The 20097-nt window shown below is 39.9% G+C and overlaps 1 protein-coding gene across 1 annotated transcript; it reads left to right on the top strand.

The window, feature by feature from the left end:
• Window positions 1-11733: 11733 nt before the first annotated feature.
• FASLG (Fas ligand) lies at window positions 11734-18962 on the top strand. The gene is made up of 4 exons (XM_034409950.3): window positions 11734-12071; window positions 12218-12263; window positions 13955-14008; window positions 17106-18962. Exons 1-4 carry the CDS (start codon window positions 11766-11768, stop codon window positions 17498-17500), a joined length of 801 nt encoding a protein of 266 aa, XP_034265841.1. The 5' UTR covers window positions 11734-11765; the 3' UTR covers window positions 17501-18962.
• The last annotated feature ends 1135 nt before the right edge of the window (window positions 18963-20097 follow it).

Here is a 20097-nt window from a genome sequence, read left to right as displayed (position 1 = left end):
GCCAGTTTCCATGTTCTTAGGAAGATGCCGGAGTTCGCAAAAGGTTTGGATCTAAAGGGGTGTAAGGTGTTTTTGGATTGTGCTGTCTGCAAAAAGGCCAAATCCAAAACAGCAGCCATTCCCAAACACGCTACACGCCTGTCAACACACATTTTTGATTTGGTTCACACTGACATAGTTGGTCCTTTCCCGCCATCATTTGGTGGTAGAAAATATTTTCTAACGATTGTTGATAATTACTCTAGATATGGATATGTATATCCTATGAAAGAAAAATCAGAGACTTTTCAGATCTTTAAAGACTTTGCAACCCTTGTTTCTACCCAACACCAAGTTTGCATCGCCAGAATCCAGAGTGATCGTGGTGCCGAATTCATGTCTCAGCGTTTCCAGGACTGGATGCGTAAGAATGGAATTATTCATCAGACTTCGGCCCCTTACACACCGGCTCATAATGGAGTCGCAGAATGAAGACAAGGGGTACTGCAAACCATGATGCGTTGTCTCCTAGAAGACTCCAACCTTGGTAAGATATACTGGAGTGAAGCTATAAAATATGCAAATTACATTGTTAACCGTACTTGGAGCAGTGTAACAAATCAGACTCCTTTCTTCATGTTGTATGGCTACAAGCCCAATCTTAAAAACATCCATTTTTTGGTTCATATGCTATGGTGAACATTCCCTTAGCTCAAAGAAGAAAAGGAAGTCCAGCAGCAAAGAGACTGAGATTTATGGGTATTGATGATAACTCAAAATGGAGCAGATTTATTGACTCTAAACATGCAATTGTGATTTCCCAATCTGCTAATTTTGAGGAAGATATTGACTGGTCCAGGATTAATTCCAATGATCCTGGAGTTTATTTCCCCAGAGATGATACTGCTGATGCTACGCAGATTGATGATCAAGATTCCACTGATTCTTCTCAACCCGATGTTCCATCTTCGCAAGCCGCGGATGCTGACGCTAGCGACGAAAGTGAGGACGAGGACGAAGCAGAAGAAGACTGGACAGTTGTCCCGAGATGTTCCAAGAGGGCCACAAAAGGAATCCCTCCACAACGATATTCTTGGCAACTGACAAAAGCATCCTTACCTTTGATTTGCAATGTTACACTTCCACCTGATAATTTCACACAAATCAAGCAGCTCCCTGATTCAGAGCAAGACAAATGGTGAGTCATTATACAAGGCCAGACTTGTAGCTCAGGGTTTCGCTCAACGTTATCCTGAGGACTACACAAGTACTTACTCACCGACAGTCAGAACTGAGAGTGTAAAAATTGCTTTAGCAACTGCAACTATCCTTGGTTTAGAAGTTTTCCAGTTTGATGTTGACACGGCTTATCTACATGCAGACCTAGACGAAGAGATCTACGTGAGAAGTCCTCCAGGATTCCGACAGCAAGAAGGGGATACCTGGTTTCTAAACAAAAGTCTTTATGGTCTGAAACAATCTGGTTTAATGTGGTATTTATGTCTTACTGACAAACTAAATTCAATGGGCTTTATTAAGTCCGAAACTGATAAGTGCATGTTCACAAAAAGATCTAACAATGCATATGAGATAGTTCTTGTTTATGTTGATGATATTGTTTATATTGGTCCAAATAAGCAAATGAGTGAAATTTTTGCCAAAACTTTGCAGAGATACTTCACATTGAAATCATTAGGTCACATTAGCACTTATTTAGGTGTTCAGATTGAAAAAAACACAGAAGGGGTTTAGTCTTTCACAAGAAGATAAATTTGAACAAATTTTGCATCATTGCAACATGAAAGATGCTAACACAACAAAGACACCCATGCAAACAGATTTTCATAACTTGACACAAGAAGCAAGTCCTGAATTCGAGGATCAAACACTTTATCGTTCAATCATTGGGTCACTATTGTACATTAGTAGTTGGACCAGACCCGACATTGCACTTAGTGTTAATCTTTTATCTCGACATGTAGGTAAGGCAAAACAGTTTCATTGGACATGCATTAAGAAATTATTGAGATACCTAAAATACACTAAACACATGAAATTATTGTTAGAACCAACACATACTGATTATGCAGAATTATGTTGTTATGCAGATTCTGATTGGGCAAGTGATAAGAAATCACGTAAAAGTACTTCAGGTTATATGATGTTCTTTTGGAATGAAAGTTTTATTTGCCTTACGTAAAAAACATTTGCCTGAGAATGCCGTGCAAAAGTTCAAGAAAAAAGCCATCAACATGTATCAAAGAGCCATTGCGTACCTAGAAAAGTGGTATAATTTCACCAATTCAGTATATGAGACGCTAAGTTGTTTCAATCTAATTGATCGCAATAATCCTCCAACTTTAGAAGAAATGACGAACATCTGGTTATTATCACCATGGCAAGAAGAACTTCCACCCAACACTCTTTTCGATGAAATTTCTGCCTTAGAAGAAGTTTATGTTCATCTACAGGGCAATTCATCCCTTGATAAGTGGACGTACTTCAGGTTATATGATGTTCTTAAATGGATGTCCTGTTTATTGGCAAGTACGTAAACAGAATTTTGTTTCTTGTTCATCTACTGAAGCTGAATATGCTTGTGTTTCAGATGCATGTAATTCTCTAACTTGGTTTGATGCTTTAGTCACAGATATCTGGACACACCCGATCCGACCGATCACCGTGATGGAAGACAATGAATCGGTGGTTTATATTTCTGAATCACATTTTACAGGTTCTAGGTCCAGACACATTGACATCCGTTATCAAAACATAAAGCATTTAGTGAAAAAAGGTTTTGTCAAAATGCAATATGTATCTACACATGATCAAATTGCTGACATGCTCAACAAACCACTCCCAGCAGCTCAACATGAGTATCTGCGTAAGAAGATGTGCTTTATTTGGTGATGTACGTGATGTTCGCTCAACTGGCAAAGAAGGGGAATGTCACTGCATTATTTTATTTACCAGCTGAGCCAATTATTTCTGGACTATCAGACTTTCCATACCTTGCCAAGAATTGTTATCAAAAGCTGCTACGCATGTCTGCATTCTTTCACATTCCTTCACACACTCCTTTCCTTTGTTCTCATGCCACGGGGGTGTCGACTGCTGGAAAGCAGCCGGCCCGAATTACTTTCAAAATGTAGCAATTAACTTTCTTAGTTAGTGAGGTGTTTTATTTTCTTTATAACAAATAAATGAGTTTTATTAGAGAACTTTTCTTCGGGTTTTTCTTTTCAGAATATTGCAACAAGGAATAAGCCACGATCCATCCTCTCACCAGGGTGATTTGTCCCAGAGCCAAACATGGGATTAATCAATGCCCTGACATAGTCCACTGTGCTATCAAGGCTGGTGGCTTGCAACAAAAGTCAAAGATAACAAAAAAAGTTTCTTCCAACATATAAATAACAAGAAAAAAATCAAGGAAACAGTCAGTCCACTAAAGAGAGAAGACAGCAAGGAAGTAACAGGCAACGGAGAGAAAACAGATCTGCTTAACTCATTCTTTGCATCAGTCTTCACGCAAAAAGAAACTATAGCCCAACCTACCAGAAACATAACTGTAAAAAACAGACTAGAAATAAAAGTTAAAATAAGCAAAAAAAATAGTAAGAGAACACCTGTCTGATCTTGATGAATACAAATCACCAGGACCTGATGGATTATATCCCAGAGTTCTATAGGAACTGGCAGATGTCATCTCAGAATGATTGCACCACATCTTTCAAAAATCCTGGAACACCAGGGAACTACCAGAGGACTGGAAAAGAGCTGATGTGGTTCCCATCTTCAAAAAAAGAAAAAGAAAAAAACAGACCCAGGAAACTACAGATCCATCAGCCTAACATCAATACCCGGGAAGATACTGAAACAGATAATAAAAAAACAGATCTGCCAATACCTAGAAATCAATAAAGTAATAACTAGCAGTCAGCACGGGCTTGTTAAAAACAGATCATGCCAAACCAATCTTATTTCATTCTTCAATATAGTGACTAAATTAATAGACCAGTGAAATACTATGGACGTTGTTAGGAAATGGTTATTTGTCTAAATAGTTGGTCAGGCAATATATAAACCAACAATATATGTTTGCAGTCAGAAAGGTATTATATTGCTTTAAGACTGTATTGCATCATCCTGTATCCTGATTGGCTAAGCTCTGTAGCCAATGTACTTAAGGGAAATCAGGATCATGGTTGTGTGGATACTACACCATTTTACCTGCTTATTTGCTGTAACTCTCTACCTGATCTCTCTGCATGATCACTCTTTGATCATAGCTACATGTTGCTTTCTACTATTTATTGAATGTTTTGATATTGAACTTGTTCCTGTTTTGAAACTCAAAAAGAACTGTTTTATTGTGTATGACTACAACTGGTAACATGTCTTTGTACTTGGAATATCCCTGGATTGATCTTTTAATTCTCGTTTTATCTGTGTATGACTTGGATTGTTTTTGGACTTTGCTTTACTTTTTCTAAAAGTAAAAGACTACAACAACTCAGTGTGTTTGTATGTTAACTGTGATTGTTCACAACCACTCCCAGTTGCTTTTCATGCGTTTACTCAAAGGGTACTCTGCTCAATAACCCACAACATCAGTTATGAGCTAAGAATATCCTTAACATTGGTTATGGGCCCAGAGTACTGAGAGTTAGTGAGAATGCACAGTACTATATTCAGACAGCTATGTTTGTTGTTAATTGTCCAAGAGAAGATGGCACGCTGAGACGCTGCCGGCAGGGAGTATAAAAAACTGTAAAAGTGCCAGTGTGGGGCTGTCTCTGTGAGCCGAGCAGCCACTGTTAGCTGTCAGATTGTTAGCTATGTTCTGTTAAGCATTGACTGTGTTAGGTGTTTTGTGCCAGCCATGGCAGTTTCTTAAAAACCCACCAGATGGGAGCAAAGAGGGACTTTTGATACCACTGGTGGGTCAAGGGGCTCCGGCCCTTGCAGCCCCATTGTGGAGAGTTAATGGCCCTCCGGCCCACTCACACATTGGTAAGGGAGGGGCCAGGGGCCCCTATTAGAACCCCTGCACAGGGGCTGCTCTTTGGCTCTTGTTCTAACTTTCCCTGAGGAGACCAAAGCTGTATCTCAGAATTGGCAGTAGGACTCAATTCAGCAAGAAAAATTAACTTTTGACACAGAGCTCAGATTTGCAAAAGAAATACATATTCATGTTCCCCACGATCTGAAAAGCCCCAAAACACATTCAATTTTCACATACTTGCATTCCCTGAGGAGTTAGAACAAAGAGCCTTGGTAGTACAGTGGTCTAAGGCACCCTGTTATTAAGCTGGTTATTAAGACCAGCTGCCTGCAATTACTGCAGGTTTGAATCTCGCCAAGACTCAAGATTGACTCAGCCTTCCATCCTTTCTAAGGTAGGTAAATTGAGGACCCAGTTGTGGGGGCAATAAGCTGACTTTGTATAAATATACAAAAGAATGAAGGCTATTTCTTAGCGCATTGTAAGCCGCCCTGAGTCTCCGGAGAAGGGCGGCATATAAATCAAATTTAAAAAAAAAAAAAAGCTGTATCTCAGAATTGGCAATAGGACTAAATTCAGCCAGAAAACTTAACTTTTCACACAGAGCTCAGATTTGCAAAAGAAACATATATTCATGTTTCCCAAGGTCTTTGACTGGTTCTATTTCTACCATTTACTATTCTATTTACTATTATGGTGAAACTGTCCCTTTCACTGTCCTCCTATTTGCTTTTGTATTTTGTATTTTATAATACTTTATAACCTAATAAAAATGTATTTGAGAAAATACAAGAGGTTTCAAACCAGTGGTGAAATGTAAAATTTGTTACTACTGGTTCTGTAGGCGTGGCTTGGTGTGTGTGTGGGGGGGTAATGTGACTGGGTGGGCATGGCCAACTTTTTTTTTTTTACTTTAAAAAGCATTTTTTTCTACAACCTCTTTGGCTGAAGAGGTTGTAAAAAAATGTTTTTAAAAGACTCTGACGATCCCAGCTGAGTTGCCTGATTATCAGAGGCCTTTTTTTCTTTTAAAAGAAAAAAAATGCTTTTATTTATTTATTTATTTATTTATTTATTTATTTATTAATCAAGTTTCTATACCGCCCTACTCCCGAAGGACTCAGGGCGGTGAACAGCCAAGATAAAAAACAGATAATACAAATATTTAAAAAATCCCTTAAAATTATTAAATATTTCGGCCGAAACACAGATTAAAACACCCAATTTATAAAATCACAAATTAAAAATTTAAAAAATTTAAAAAATGGGAGTTAGGCCAGGCCAGCTTGCTGAAAAGCAAAAAAAGCCTCTGACGATCAGGCAACTCAGCTGGGATCGTCAGAGTCTTTTAAAAGCATTTTTTTACAACCTCTTCAGCTGAAAAGGTTGTAGATAGAAAAAATGCTGGGGTGAAGCTTCCCAAACCAAAAATTTACCCCATGACACCTCGAGAATTGGGGGAATTGCGAAATTTTATTGACAAGAACCTAGAACAGGGATTCATCGAATGAGCCAAACCCAAGGTGGCGGCGCCAGTAATGTTCCACGAAAAGAAAGATGGATCCTTTCATTTGGTGGTTGATTATAGAAATATCAACGCGATTTGCGTAGAAAATGTCTACCCCCTCCCACTCATGAAGGACATGTTAGCCCATTTAGGGAAGGGGAAAATTTTCACCACACTTGATTTAAGAGAGGCATACTACCGAGTGAGAATAAAAGAGGGGGATGAATGGAAAACAGCATTTAATTGCCCACTGGGATGCTTCCAGTTCAGAGTGCTCCCTTTTGGACTACAGGGAGCCCCTGCTGTATTCATGCAGTTGATCAATGAAGTATTGCATGAGCACCTGTATAAGGGGGTGTTGGTCTATTTGGATGACATTATGATCTATTCCGACAACATGGCCGACCATGTAAAGTTGGTGCGGACGGTCTTGAAGAAACTCAGAGCGGCTGAACTCTATGCCAAACTTTCTAAATGTGAATTCCACCAAGACAAAATCGACTATCTTGGATATCGTATATCACATGAGGGAATAGAGATGGACCCTGAAAAGTTCGGGCAGTGTTGGAATGGGCCGCACCACGCACCCGTAAACAGTTACAGAGCTTCTTGGGGTTTGCTAACTTTTATAGACAACTTTTATTGTGGACTTACCAAAGAGTGAAGACTGCACTGTCATTTGGGTAGTAACTGATTTGTTTTCCAAACAAGTACATTTCATCCCTTGCTCAAAGATCCATTCGGCAAAAACCCTTGCAAAACTATTTATTCGGCAGATTTACCGACTACATGGATCTCCAAAAAGAATAATTTCTGACAGGGGTGTGCAATTCCTTCCAGTTTCTGGAGGGAGTTTTTGAAGTTGATAGGCTCCACCCAGGGGCTGAGTTCCAGTCACCACCCTCAAACAAATGGTGCTTGTGAAAGAACCAATGGGGTTCTAGAACAATACCTGAGGTGTTACGTAAATTACCAGCAAGACAATTGGGTAGACTTGTTGCCATTTGCAGAAGTGGCATATAATAATTCCATACACAGTAGCACCAGTTTCACTCCTTTTAAGGTCGCATCGGGCCAGGATTTCATACCCATTCCCGAGCTACCACAAGATGATCCTCAGAATCCCTCTTTGATGGATTGGATTGAACAATTAAAGAGCACATGGGCAGTAACTCAGAAGGCATTAGATGAAGCACACCGGGCGCATAAGGAGCAAGCCAATAAGAGAAGGTCCCCAGCTCACATTTATAAAGTGGGTGATAAAGTCTATTTGTCTACTAAATACTTACAGACTACCCAGAAGTCAAAAAAGCTGGGCCCTAAGTATGTGGGACCATTTCGTGTGATTAGACTGATTAATCCAATAACAGTTGAATTGGAATTGCCAAAAACGTTGAGACGTATACATCCTGTATTTCATGTTAGTTTATTAAAACCTGAACACTCGTCTCCCCTAAGGGCTGACCAAAGCACCCCTCCAGTTCCCATTCTCATAGAGGGGGAGCAACATTTTGAAGTTAAGGAAATCTTGGACTCTAGGAAACACCATGGTAAAGTCCAATATCTGATAGCCTGGAAACATTTCCCTTTGTCTCAGGCTGAATGGGTAAATAAACGGGATGTCTGAGCTCCCAAGAAAGTACAGCAATTCTATACCAAATACCCAGATAAACCATAATTATTGTATATATTCTGTTTCTCTCTCTTTTCCTTCCTCTTATCTATGAATAACGTCTCTTCTGCAAGAGGGGCCCAATGTCAGCCTCAGCTTTGCCTGCTTCAGCTGCCATAAGAAATGGGGGGAGGGACCAGTTAAGGGGCGAAGGGGGGGAAGATTGCAGGAGGTGTCTTTCCAATGCAGGAGGTGTCTTTCCAAGAAACGAAACTGAATCTCCAAAGGGGCCGGTTGACCAACTACCCTACATTCCTGATGGATGACGTTGCTAGACGTGATGCCACCTGACCTTTGGGAGACCTTTGGATTGGATGATGGTCAATGGACACGGGGGGGGGGAGAGAAGCTTACTAGATGCTATTTCGTGCGTTTTGCTCACTTCCAGCTTTACCTGGGTTGCGATCATTTCATATTCAGTAAAAGTACTAATCTCTTTTAAAATATTGAGTTTGGGGTTTTCTTTCCTGGATATTGAAGGAAGCACACCTGACACCTGTTTTATGATCAGGAAGAGGAAATTCTTATGAAAGACGAAAAACGGAGGTTGGGTTAGTAGCACTGGCAGATTTATCAGCTTTGGAGGTATCCCAGAATCAAAACAGTGGGTGATGACCCCTCTCTGTTTAACAACATATATACATTGTATGATTTTTAGTCTTTCTGTATGTCTGCATTTTTAATTTATTGCATTTATAAGCCACTGATCCACAAGATTTTATTGAGGCAGATAAAAATCTGATTAAAAATAAGTAAAAAATAAATAAGCAATGCATGTAGCTAAACACACTTGCCTGTAACATGCAACAGAAGAAAAATATTTTTATTAAGAATAATCAGAGGAAACAATCTAGAGAGCTAACTTTTGAGATGTACAGGAAGTCCTTGACTTAGGACCACAAGGAAGCCCAAAATTTCTGTTGTTAAGCGAGAACAGTTGTTTAGCAAGTTTTGCCCCCATTTTATGAGCTTTCTTGCCATGGTTGCTAAGTGAATCACTGCTGTCATTAAGTTAGGAACATGGTGCTTATATGAATCTGGCTTCCCCATTGATTTTGCCAGTCAGAAGTTCGCAAAAGGGGATCACATGACCCTGGAACACTGCAGCCATCATAAATGCGAGCCAGTTGCCCAAATTTTGATCATATGACCCGGGGATGCTTCAATTAGTAAGAAAAATGGTCATAAATCCCCTTTTTTTCCAGCACTGTTGTAACTTCAAATGGTCATTAAGCAAATGGTTACAGGAGCGACGTGGCGCTCCCATGTGACTCCCCTCTTGCGCGAGCTGCACTGGCTCCCGGTGGTCTTCTGGGTGCGCTTCAAGGTTTTGGTTACCACCTTTAGAGCGCTCCATGGCTTAGGACCAGGGTACCTACGAGATTGCCTTCTGCTACCAATAGCCTCTCACCGACCAGTACGCTCCCATAGAGAGGATCTTCTCAGGGTGCAGTCGGTCAAACAATGTCGACTGGCAGCCCCCAGGGGGAGAGCCTTCTCTGTGGGGGCACCTGCCATCTGGAACGGGTTTTTTAACGTTTGTACTATGTGCATTTTATCTTTTGGCTGTTCACCGCCCTGAGTCCTTCGGGAGTAGGGCGGTATATAAATTTAATAAACAAATAAACAAACAAATAAATAAATAAATAAATAAATAAATAAATAATGATCGTAAGTCGAGGACTACCTGCAAAAAAAATGTCACTTTTTGTGTTGTGTTGATCAGTCCTCAAACGATAAATTTACAGAAGGAGACAGTATTAAGCTTTGACATGGATTCTGATTTAGCTGATAAACCAGAACAGAGGTTTATATGTCTGCATTGTTCGTGAATGGAAATATACAGATATGTATCTTTTTTTCCCCCTGATGATAATTATCAGTGGTGAAATGTAAAATTTGTTACTACCGGTTCTGTGGGTGTGGCTTGTTGGGGGGGGCGTAATGTGACTGGGTGGGCATGGCCAACTTTTTTTTTTTTTTTTTACTTTTAAGAGCATTTTTTCTACAGCCTCTTCAGCTGAAGAGGTTGTTAAAAATGCTTTTAAAAGGCTTTGACGATCCCAGCTGAGTTGCCTGATCATCAGAGGCTTTTGTTTTCTTTTAAAAACATTTTTTTTTTTTGCTTTTAAAAGGGCAGGGGTTTTTGCTACTGGTTATCTCAGTGTTTCCCAAACTTGGCTATTTTAAGATGCATGGACTTCAATTCCCAGAATTCCCCAACCAGTATGCCTGGTTGAGGAATTCTGGGAGTTGAAGTCCATACATCTTCAAAGGGTCAAGTTTGGGAAACACTGGGTTATCTGAACCACCTGCTGCCATCACTACCAGATCGGGCGATCTGGTCCGAACCCGGAGCATTTCACCCCTGTTTCAAACTAATGACAACATTGGCTGTCTTTGTGATGATACACTGAACCACTTGAGATTGGTGTAGCCAATCTCATTTTAGCTTAGCGTGTTGTCTACCAATCCCCTGCAGTTACTTACAATGCATCACACAAATCTAACCAAACTGAGTAAACAATTATTAGGTCAACAAGATGTGTAGCCTGTTGATTATAGTCACTGTATTCTGTCTAAAAACATGGCTTTTTCCATCCAATGAATGCACCTGAAAAAACTAGCCCACTTTTAATGCAATGGAAATCTCAAGTGAAACTTAAAATACACCCACCACTTGTTGTAGCTAGTATGAATCCACTGAAACTGCACAAAAGTAGATTAATGAGTCTTCTTCACCAGCTTGTTATTTATGCAGCTAACAATCAAGGTGATACTGCCCCAGGACCCAGGAACTATTCTGTCATCACATATCATCAGAGCCCTAGGAGCCCATGTGTCTTGCCCACTTACCCATTCATGTTTCCATAAAGAATGTTGTGGCAGGCTTTTAACATCTAATTTCCTTTTGATTATCATCCAACATCTATGAACAAAAGTAATTCAGTTAAATAGTTCATACAACTGCCCTGAAAAAACTAGCCCACTTTTAATGCAATGGAAATCTCAAGTGAAACTTAAAATACACCCACCACTGTTGGGTACTGTACTGAATTTCTGGTATATGTAGAATTAAGGTTAAAATTAAGCTGCATGTAAAGCTCTTTCTGGTCCTTTATGTTACAAGTCTCTCTACAATTGACAACCTTACTCTAGTCTTACTCCACATAATTCTTGGAAGGCTCACAGTAAGTAGAGTTATGAAAAGTTGGTTGGACCAGATGCACAGGGTTGGAAAGGGTTGTTTTGTTTGGAGGGGGGATGTCGTAGAGGCCAGAGGTTGCTTTGTTTTGTTTTTGTCCCCCCCCCAAATGGGTATTTTTAAAAATTATATTAATTTTATTTTAGGGATAATACCACTTGAGGGTGGTTTTTGGGCAACTTCAAAGCACCTCTTTGTGCATGCAATTATCTAGCATCACAACAGTGAGCGGAAGCTGTGTGAGGTTTTCAGCAGTCAACCCCAAGGTTTTTCAGCTTTGAGTGCAGTTGAGTGCAGTTGCTGAGTGGAAATACAGTGCAGGAAGAGAGCATTTTGATGACACGGTCTAAGATTATCTCAGCAGCAGTGAGGGAGGAATCCAAAGACTCAATGTATGCATCTTTCAGTCATGCAACAGAATCAGTATTGTGGTTATCCCCAGATCTTCTGGACAAACAACAGTGGTCTTCCTAGCTCAGACTGTGCTCCTCAAATGGTACTGTATCATTCCAGTGGAATTGTGGCAGATCAAGACATTTGTTTACCATTGCCTGTGACAGAGAGGAAAAGGCATAGACAGAATCACAGAGATGGTACACGCCTTTGTTTCCTGGTGGTATTTTTGCTGATTCTACTTGCCATCATGGGGATCGGGCTGGCAATGTTTCAGATCTTCCACCTGCAAAAGGAACTTCAAGAGGTAACATCTCAATTTGTAGGGGGAAAATACATAATCTTCTCAAATTGGGAGAATAGGTCTGGAGTTATAGAAGTTTACCTAGCTATGTAAACTTTGTGGGGTAGTTTTTCTTTCCAAATATACCTGTATGTTTCTTACTTTCACAGTTTTCCAGCTCTGGCTGTGTCCCTCCATCTCCTGATATGCTGAAAGGTGAGAACTCCTAGTCCTGTGAAGATTGGGAAGGTACAAAGCAAAAATTGTGTTTCCTATTCAAAGATTGTGTTTCCTGGTAATATTATACCTGAATTTCACTCCATAGCTTTGCACATTTTATTATCCTCCCATTATTTCCTTGAAATAATGGAATGAGTCTTGGTTAGGAAACAAATAACTGATGCAGGCTTGGAGTATAGGCAAAATGGAGAATAAGACAAGAAGACAAATCCAAAGACCTTAAGAAACAGATTTATAAAGGACTACAGTACAGAACAGGGCTTTTCCACTTCATGCAAACTCCTGTGTGAAAGGAAAAAAGACTACCTGTTGCCTAATTTTCAGAGCCAAATTTTAATATAAAATCCCTTTCTTAGTTCCACAAATTCAGCAATAAGAATCAGGGACATCTGTGGAGGGAATCATTAAATTGGCAGAAGTAATCCAAGCCCCACTCCTTTCTATAACTTTTGCATATTTAAAAGAGGAAGGTTTCAGTTGCTCTGTTATATCCATCATGTTTTTTAAAAAATGATTTTATTCATTAATTCACTCACTCACTCATTTAATATCTATAGCATTTTATTACGTTGTTGATGTTCTTGACTCCTGCTATACTTGTCCTTGGTAGCAACTGCTCTTAAACCACACAGTCTCTTTCTGCCATACTGGGTACTGTTATCCTCATGAGAATGGCTCCTGTTCCATGCTCCTTAATACATCAAAAATCCTTCTAAGTAAAGATAAAAAATACCACTCTGAATTTATATAAAACAACTTAAAGCCTTAATACATAATCCTTCATTTCTTTTGGCCCAGGCAATGATTAACATTTGCAGCATTTTCTTTGAAAAATTTGTTTCTTTTGTTCTAAATGAAAGCCTTTGTTACTCATCCATCTGGACCAGGTTTCTGTAAAAATCATCTATACTAATATCACAGATTTTCAGATATTTCAGATATGAATCTGAAAATCTGGGATGATTTTTTAAAAATTCACATGTATTTGTCATTCTCTAATGTCATGCAACCTTCTCTATTTATGATACCTTAAAAATATAAATGTACACATTTTCAAAACTAGAGGATGACTTGTTAGTAAATATTTTTCACTGGCATTTGTGCTGTTATGAAGTTGGTTTTGGCAGAACATGCCAATTTAATTTTACTGGAATGCATAACATTTCCTAGTCTAGACCAGTCCAGATTTCCTCATACAATATATCAAGTTATTTGAGGCAATCAGTGATGCTTCTTTGGGAAATCAAGTTTTGGCTTCTTTAGGAGACTGCTTTATGATGAGACAGAATCGGGGTGAAATTTATTTACCTTCCCTACCAGTTCGAAAGTGCATGTGCCGTGTGTACCCATTCGCTCCGCTCATGTGCACAGTATCATCACGCCCTATTTTGGACCCTCTGCGCATGCGCAGAGGATTAAAAAGCAGGAAGTAATGACATCTGAGTGGGTAGGTGGAGCCTCACGCTGCTGCCATTACCGGTTTGCCAAACCATGCGCCGCGAGTGCTACCTGCTCGCGCGAGCTGGACAGAACCAGCAGGATTTCACCACTGGACAGAATCCAATTAAGTTCCATCTTGAGGTTTCCCTTTGTTCATATTCTGAATCACCCTCCTGATGGCACCGAAGAGTTATGAACTACTTTTTTTCTCTTCTGCTGCAATGTAGGAGTTCTGAACAGAACAGCAGAAAAGAAAGTCAAGAGGAGTGCACATTTAACAGGTAGGCATCAAAAACACAAATTGCTGATGCATCTAATTCTCTTTCCCTGCTCTACCACCTTACCCCAGAGGGCTTTGTTCCCTTTATGGGTAGGAAATCTTGCCCTTGGCTTGTTGTCAAATTGTTAGCTTGGCCATCAGGTCAGCAAAGCTCAAGAGGCAAATACCTTTCAACATTGTACAGCATAAATAGTGTCATTTTCCATTTTTAACAATATAACTCACCAAGGAGCGATTCCAAACTCGGAGGAGTTTTCCTGGGAACAGATTTGAGAAAAGTATGGATTTTTTAAATCTGCAACCAAAGATCCTCTGCATGTTTGATAAGGAAAGTGAGAAGCTTCCACCTCAGAGGAGCAGGATGTTGCCTAACATTCTAATCTTGACCACACTTGGAATACTGCATCCACTTTTGGTCACAATACAAAAACAAATTTGAGATTCTAGAAAGAGTGCATAGAAGATCAATAATGATAATTGGGGGACTAGAGGTTAAACTGAACGATGAATGGTTGCGGGAACTATGCTTTTCCAGTCTAACAAAGAGAAGGACTGGGGTGACATGAAAGTCTTCCAGTATTTGAGAGGCTGCTACAAAAAGAGGGGGTCAACACAGTGGTGAAATTTAAAAATTTTCCCTACCGGTTCTGTGGGCGTGGCTTGGTGGTCATGTGACCAGGTGGGTGTGGCTTGGTGGTCATGTGACCGGGAAAATCAACTATCACACTATACACATAAATAACACAAAAGCTACACAACTGACTCACATACAATGCAAAAGCAGCTGGACTTCACACAAAATGGCCCCTGCAACAAGCAGGAACTTCACAGAGTCACAGAGAGCTCAAAAACAATCTAACACACTTTACACAAAAATACCAGTTTGGGCAATAGGTAGTAAAAAAATTCTTTAAAAAAAATTAAAAAATGTTCTGACAATCACGTGGCCCAGCTGATTGTCGCAGCTGATAGTCGGAACCTTTTTTTAACTTTTTAAAAGCATTTTTTTACTACCTGTTCACCAGAACTGGTAATAAAAAAATACTTTAAAAAAGTAAAAAAAAAAGTTCTGACAATCAGATGTGCTGCGTGATCATTGGAACTTTTAAAGAATTCTTTTACTACCTGTTTGAGCGAACCAGTAGCATTTTTACTACCGGTTCAGGTGAACCGGTCTGAACCAATAGCATTTCATCCCTGGGTCAACCTGTTTTCCAAAGTACCAGAAGGCAACACAAGAAGCAATGGATGGAAACTAATCAAGAAGAGAAGTAACCTAGGAGAAATTTCCTAACAGTGAGAACAATTAACCAGCGGAATGGGTTGCCTTCAGAAGTTGTGGATGTTCCATCACTAGAGACTTTTAAGAAGAGACTGGACAGCTTGAGCAGAGGCTTGGACTAGAAAACCTCTAATGTCCCTGCCAACTCTGTTATTCTGTTATTCATTACTTGAGGGGCTGTCATAGAGAACGGGGATGCAATGACTCAGTGGTTAAAGACTTGGAGCTTGTCAGCTGCAGAGCTGACAGCCCAGGTTCGAGACCTCAGCTTCCATGCAATGGGGTGAGCTCCCATTACTTGTCCCAGCTCCTATCCACCTAGCAGTTTGAAAACATGCAAATGCAAGTAGATTAATAAATACCACTTCAGTGGGAAGGTAACAGCATTCCATGTGCCTTTGGCATATAGCCCTGCTGGCCACATGACCACAGAAAATGTCTTCAGACAATACTGGCTTTCTTGGCCAAGAAACGGATATGAGCAATGTGCCCTAGAATCAGGTACAGCTGACAAGAAAACCTTTACCTTTACATAGAGAACATATTCTATTCTCTATTCTCCAAACACCTGAGGGCAGGACAAAAGTGATCCAACCTAGAATTAAGGAGAAATGTCCTGACAGTGAGAACAATAAATCATTGGAATGGCTTGCTTCCAGAACTTATGGGTGGTTCATCACTGGAGATTTTAAAAAAGAGATTGGACAGTCATTTGTCCAGAATAGTGTAGGGTCTCCTGGTCAAGCAGGGGGTTGGACTAAAAGACCTCCAGGGTCCCTTTCAACTCTATTATTCTGTATTCTATTCTTCATATTGCAGATAGCATTTGACAAGATTAACTTGCACATGGGGTAGTACTAGTTTATAAGTAGGATGAGCCATGCCAACCAATAGAAGAACAAGCTATTTTTGTTGCCTTTTAACATTCCACATCCTTTTTGTTGCCTTTTAACATTCCACATCCTTTTTTAAAAAAACTTGTAATAAGTTGTCCTAGAAAGTAAAAAGCACTGTGAAACGGTATATAAGTCTAAGTGCTATTGCTAGTGCTAAGAGCTATCAAAACTATATGGACACTTTACTCCCCAAGCAGAAGATCAGCCTTTGTACTCTATTGAAGAAAGGCAATTTGAGTGTGTTAACACTATATTTTCTTCCCCATCCTGTTCCCATCCCACAAATGGCCTGTATATGAATCTTTACTGGGGTCAGCTGAATGTTGCAATAAGTGACCCACTCTACATATGAAGATTCTACCAAATATGGGTAAGCAAAAGGATTCCTTTCTGAATAGTGTCTAAGCGCAGGGTGTCAAACTGGTAGCCCATGGGCCAAATGCATAATGCACAGGCCACGCCCACCCGCAAATGGGAAAAATGTCATGAAACATCACGTGATGGCAACGTGATGGGGTGAGTTTGACACCCATGATCTAAGGAATCATTGCATGGCAATAACCTAGTATGCAGTGGATTGCTATTTGGAGCATTTCAACTGAAGCCAAAACTAGTGCAAGTTGCTGTGGATGCTGTGAGATGCAGGTAATATGCTTATAACAAGAGTTAAGCATAATAACCAGGAGTGAGTTTTGAGACATCTGAAACAAGAAACAAAGCAGCTAGGAGAAGGATCCACTTGGGAGTAACTGTGAAATTCTAGCCAGTTGGCTGGAATTGCAAGATTCATTTGACCTGAAGAATGGAAGAAACATGCAAATGTTTTGGCACCTAGGCTGATAGGGGAATGGGGTCCCAGAGCAAATGCTACTGATTGCATGAAATCACTCCCATTTTCATCATATTTCATGTTTCTCTAGGCAAAGCAATTCAGCAATCTCATTCCCTGGAGTGGGAGACTACCCATGGACATGCCTTCATCTCTGGGGTCCAATACAAGAACAGGGGTCTAGTGATTGATGAACCTGGGCTCTACTTTATTTACTCCAAAGTGTTCTTCCGAGGCCAGACCTGCACTTCCCAGCCACTTGACCACATGGTTTTCAAGAGAAATCCATCTTATCCTGACAACCAAGTCCTGATGGAGAACAGAAAGATGAACTATTGTGTGACAATGCACATGTGGGGCAAAAGTAGCTATTTGGGGGCCTTATTCAATCTTTCCAGGCAGGACAGTGTGTATGTGAGTGTCTCTGAGCCCACACTGGTAAATTCTGAAGAGTCAAAAACCTTTTTTGGCTTATATATGCTTTAAAAAAACAGTTAGTAAGCACTTTCATCAAGCTATTCATAGGGGTCTTCTGAGCAGCACATGGAACAGCTGAACTGGAACTATTATGGACTTCCCATTTGCATGGATTTAAAGAAAATATGATTTTTTTTTCTCCTGCTGGATTGCTTCAAGGCCATATACTGATTGGCAAGACCAACAGGAAATCTTCAACTCCAAATATTGTCCAAGACTGACATAGGAAGTTTTGCATGGATTGTGCAGCTAAGTTGTAAAATGAAAGAATATTTTTGTCATTTGCACCCTGAATCAGTTACAATTCAGCAACTATTCTTTTCTAAGGTTATTTTTTATGCTGCTTACTTTCTGATACATCATTTTTGATGTGAAAATATATTGTATTTAATTTCTTGAGGGGAAAGAGATTTTTTTGATTTCCAGATTCTTTGTGGACTCACAATCCCATTACTAAATGCAACTTTAAAAGTTATAATTATATTCTTAATATTTGTGTCAGCTTTTAACCTTCCCTCTCCCCTACCTCTGACAGACATTAACCTGGTGCTTTAAAAGATTCTGTGCATAAAGTTTGCAAAAGGTAACTAATGGTAGTTTAAAAGAGCAAGACCTTTTAAATCACCCTGTTTTCAGCCTACCTCCTTGGTGGAACAGCCACTCTACCAAGCTCCTATGCACTTTCTTTTCTTCCCACAGCTCTCTCAGTTAGGGCTACAATATGTAGGTCTTTGGTTATTCGGGTTTTCTCTCACATAAAATTGGAATTCCAATTTTACGTGGGAGAAAACCCGAATAACCAAAGACCTACATACAAACACCTGTGAAAACCTCAGAAAACCTACCTACCTACCTACCTACCTACCTACACACACACACACACACACACACACACACACACACACATATATATATACATCTCTTTGCTGCCATGTGGTGGTTAATTAGATCCTTGCAATCCAGATCTGATAGCCTTACCTTCAAAGGCTATTGAGTCATATCTTTGTCTTTGCTTCTATTCCACCAAGGAGAATTAAACAGGCAACTGCTTGCTCCCGTTTGTGTATATAGGAACTTAGGTCCAGAAAATAGAGAAGCGTTAGCTCCCTCTTAAAAACCAACAGAGTTGGAGCAGTTCAGACTGCTATGTTAATAGAATATAAGAGGAAGTGCTTTACAATTCAGGAGCAAGGAACATTGAACATACATTGAGTTTCCATACATCTGTGTATGTAAATTCCCATGTTTCTAAGTATATGTAAATTTGTTTTAATTACTAAGGGATTAATGGTTCTGCAAATACTTTGGTATGTAAATATTATTAGTTTGCTTGCATTTCAATAGTCTAACAGCTGCAAGTGAAGGATTAAATATTCTCTTTTATTCAGATAATGCCAATTTCATATCACAAACATTGCCCAACTTTTGACCAGGGCATAGGAAAGGGGCAATAAAGCCTTGGTTCTTGAAATATGTCCATTTGTCCATTTCTGGGATGTGGATTTCTTTGAAGGGCAGCATGAGGGCCAGTTTGAGGCCATGGCTTGACATTGGTTTCCACTGCTCTAATTTTCAAGGCAGAAAACCTGACATTCATTCTCAATAAAAATAGGTTCCACTTGCAAAATTCTTCTCTCAAAGGTCTTCTCTTGCAAAATTGTCATTCATTTTTAAAATGCAGCCAGGTTTTGATCTACTGTTTACTGTATATAGCAATAGCACTTAGACTTAAATACCACTTCACAGTGCTTTTACAGCCCTCTCTAAGCAATTTACAGAGTCAGCATACTGCCCCAAACAATCTGGGTCCTCATTTTACCAACCTCGGAAGGATGGAAGGCTGAGTCAACCTTAAGCCTGGTGAGATTTGAACTGCCAAATTGCAGGCAGCTGGCAGTCAGCAGAAATAGCCTGCAGTACTGCATTCTAACCACTGTGCCACTGCAGCTCTTGCCATATAGATAGCTTAATATAGATTCAGCCAGGGGTGAAATCTAAATTTTTTTGCTACCGGTTCTGTGGGCGTGGCTTAATTAGTGGGCAGGGCTTGGTGGTAAGGTGACTGGGAGGGCGTGGCTTGTTGGTAAGGTGGGTGTGGCCAAGTCAATGTCACTTCTTTGCCCTTTTTTAACCTACAAAACACAACACAACACAACCGGCTCACCCACAATATAAAAGCAGCTGTGCTAGACCCAAAAATGGCTCCTGCAACAAGCAGGAACCTCACACAGCCACAAAAAGCCCAAAAAACCAACTTTCACACTTTACACACACAAAATTCCACATACAGCTTTGTGAGATTTTGTGTGTTTGTGTAGTTAGAGTGAAACACTCTATTATTTTATTTTAATTTATTTTTATTTTTATATAAAAGCAGCTAAATTTAAAACTTCCTAAACTTTAAATGGCTAGGTCTAAAAAAAGAACAACTAAAAAAAACCCCAATTAACTATTTTTTTAAAGCTCCCAAAGGGGAAAAAAACTTACCCAATAGAACAGGGGTCTCCAATCTTGGCAACTTTAAGACTTGTAGACTTCAACTCCCAGAATTCCTCAGCCAGCTTTGCTGGGAGTTGAAGTCCACAACTCTCTGCCTGCTAGATTGC

Source organism: Pantherophis guttatus, chromosome 3, assembly GCF_059756535.1.
Source record: "Pantherophis guttatus breed Tessera chromosome 3, ASM5975653v1, whole genome shotgun sequence".
NCBI lineage: Eukaryota > Metazoa > Chordata > Lepidosauria > Squamata > Colubridae > Pantherophis > Pantherophis guttatus.
This window is presented reverse-complemented; position numbering and strand designations above follow the sequence as displayed.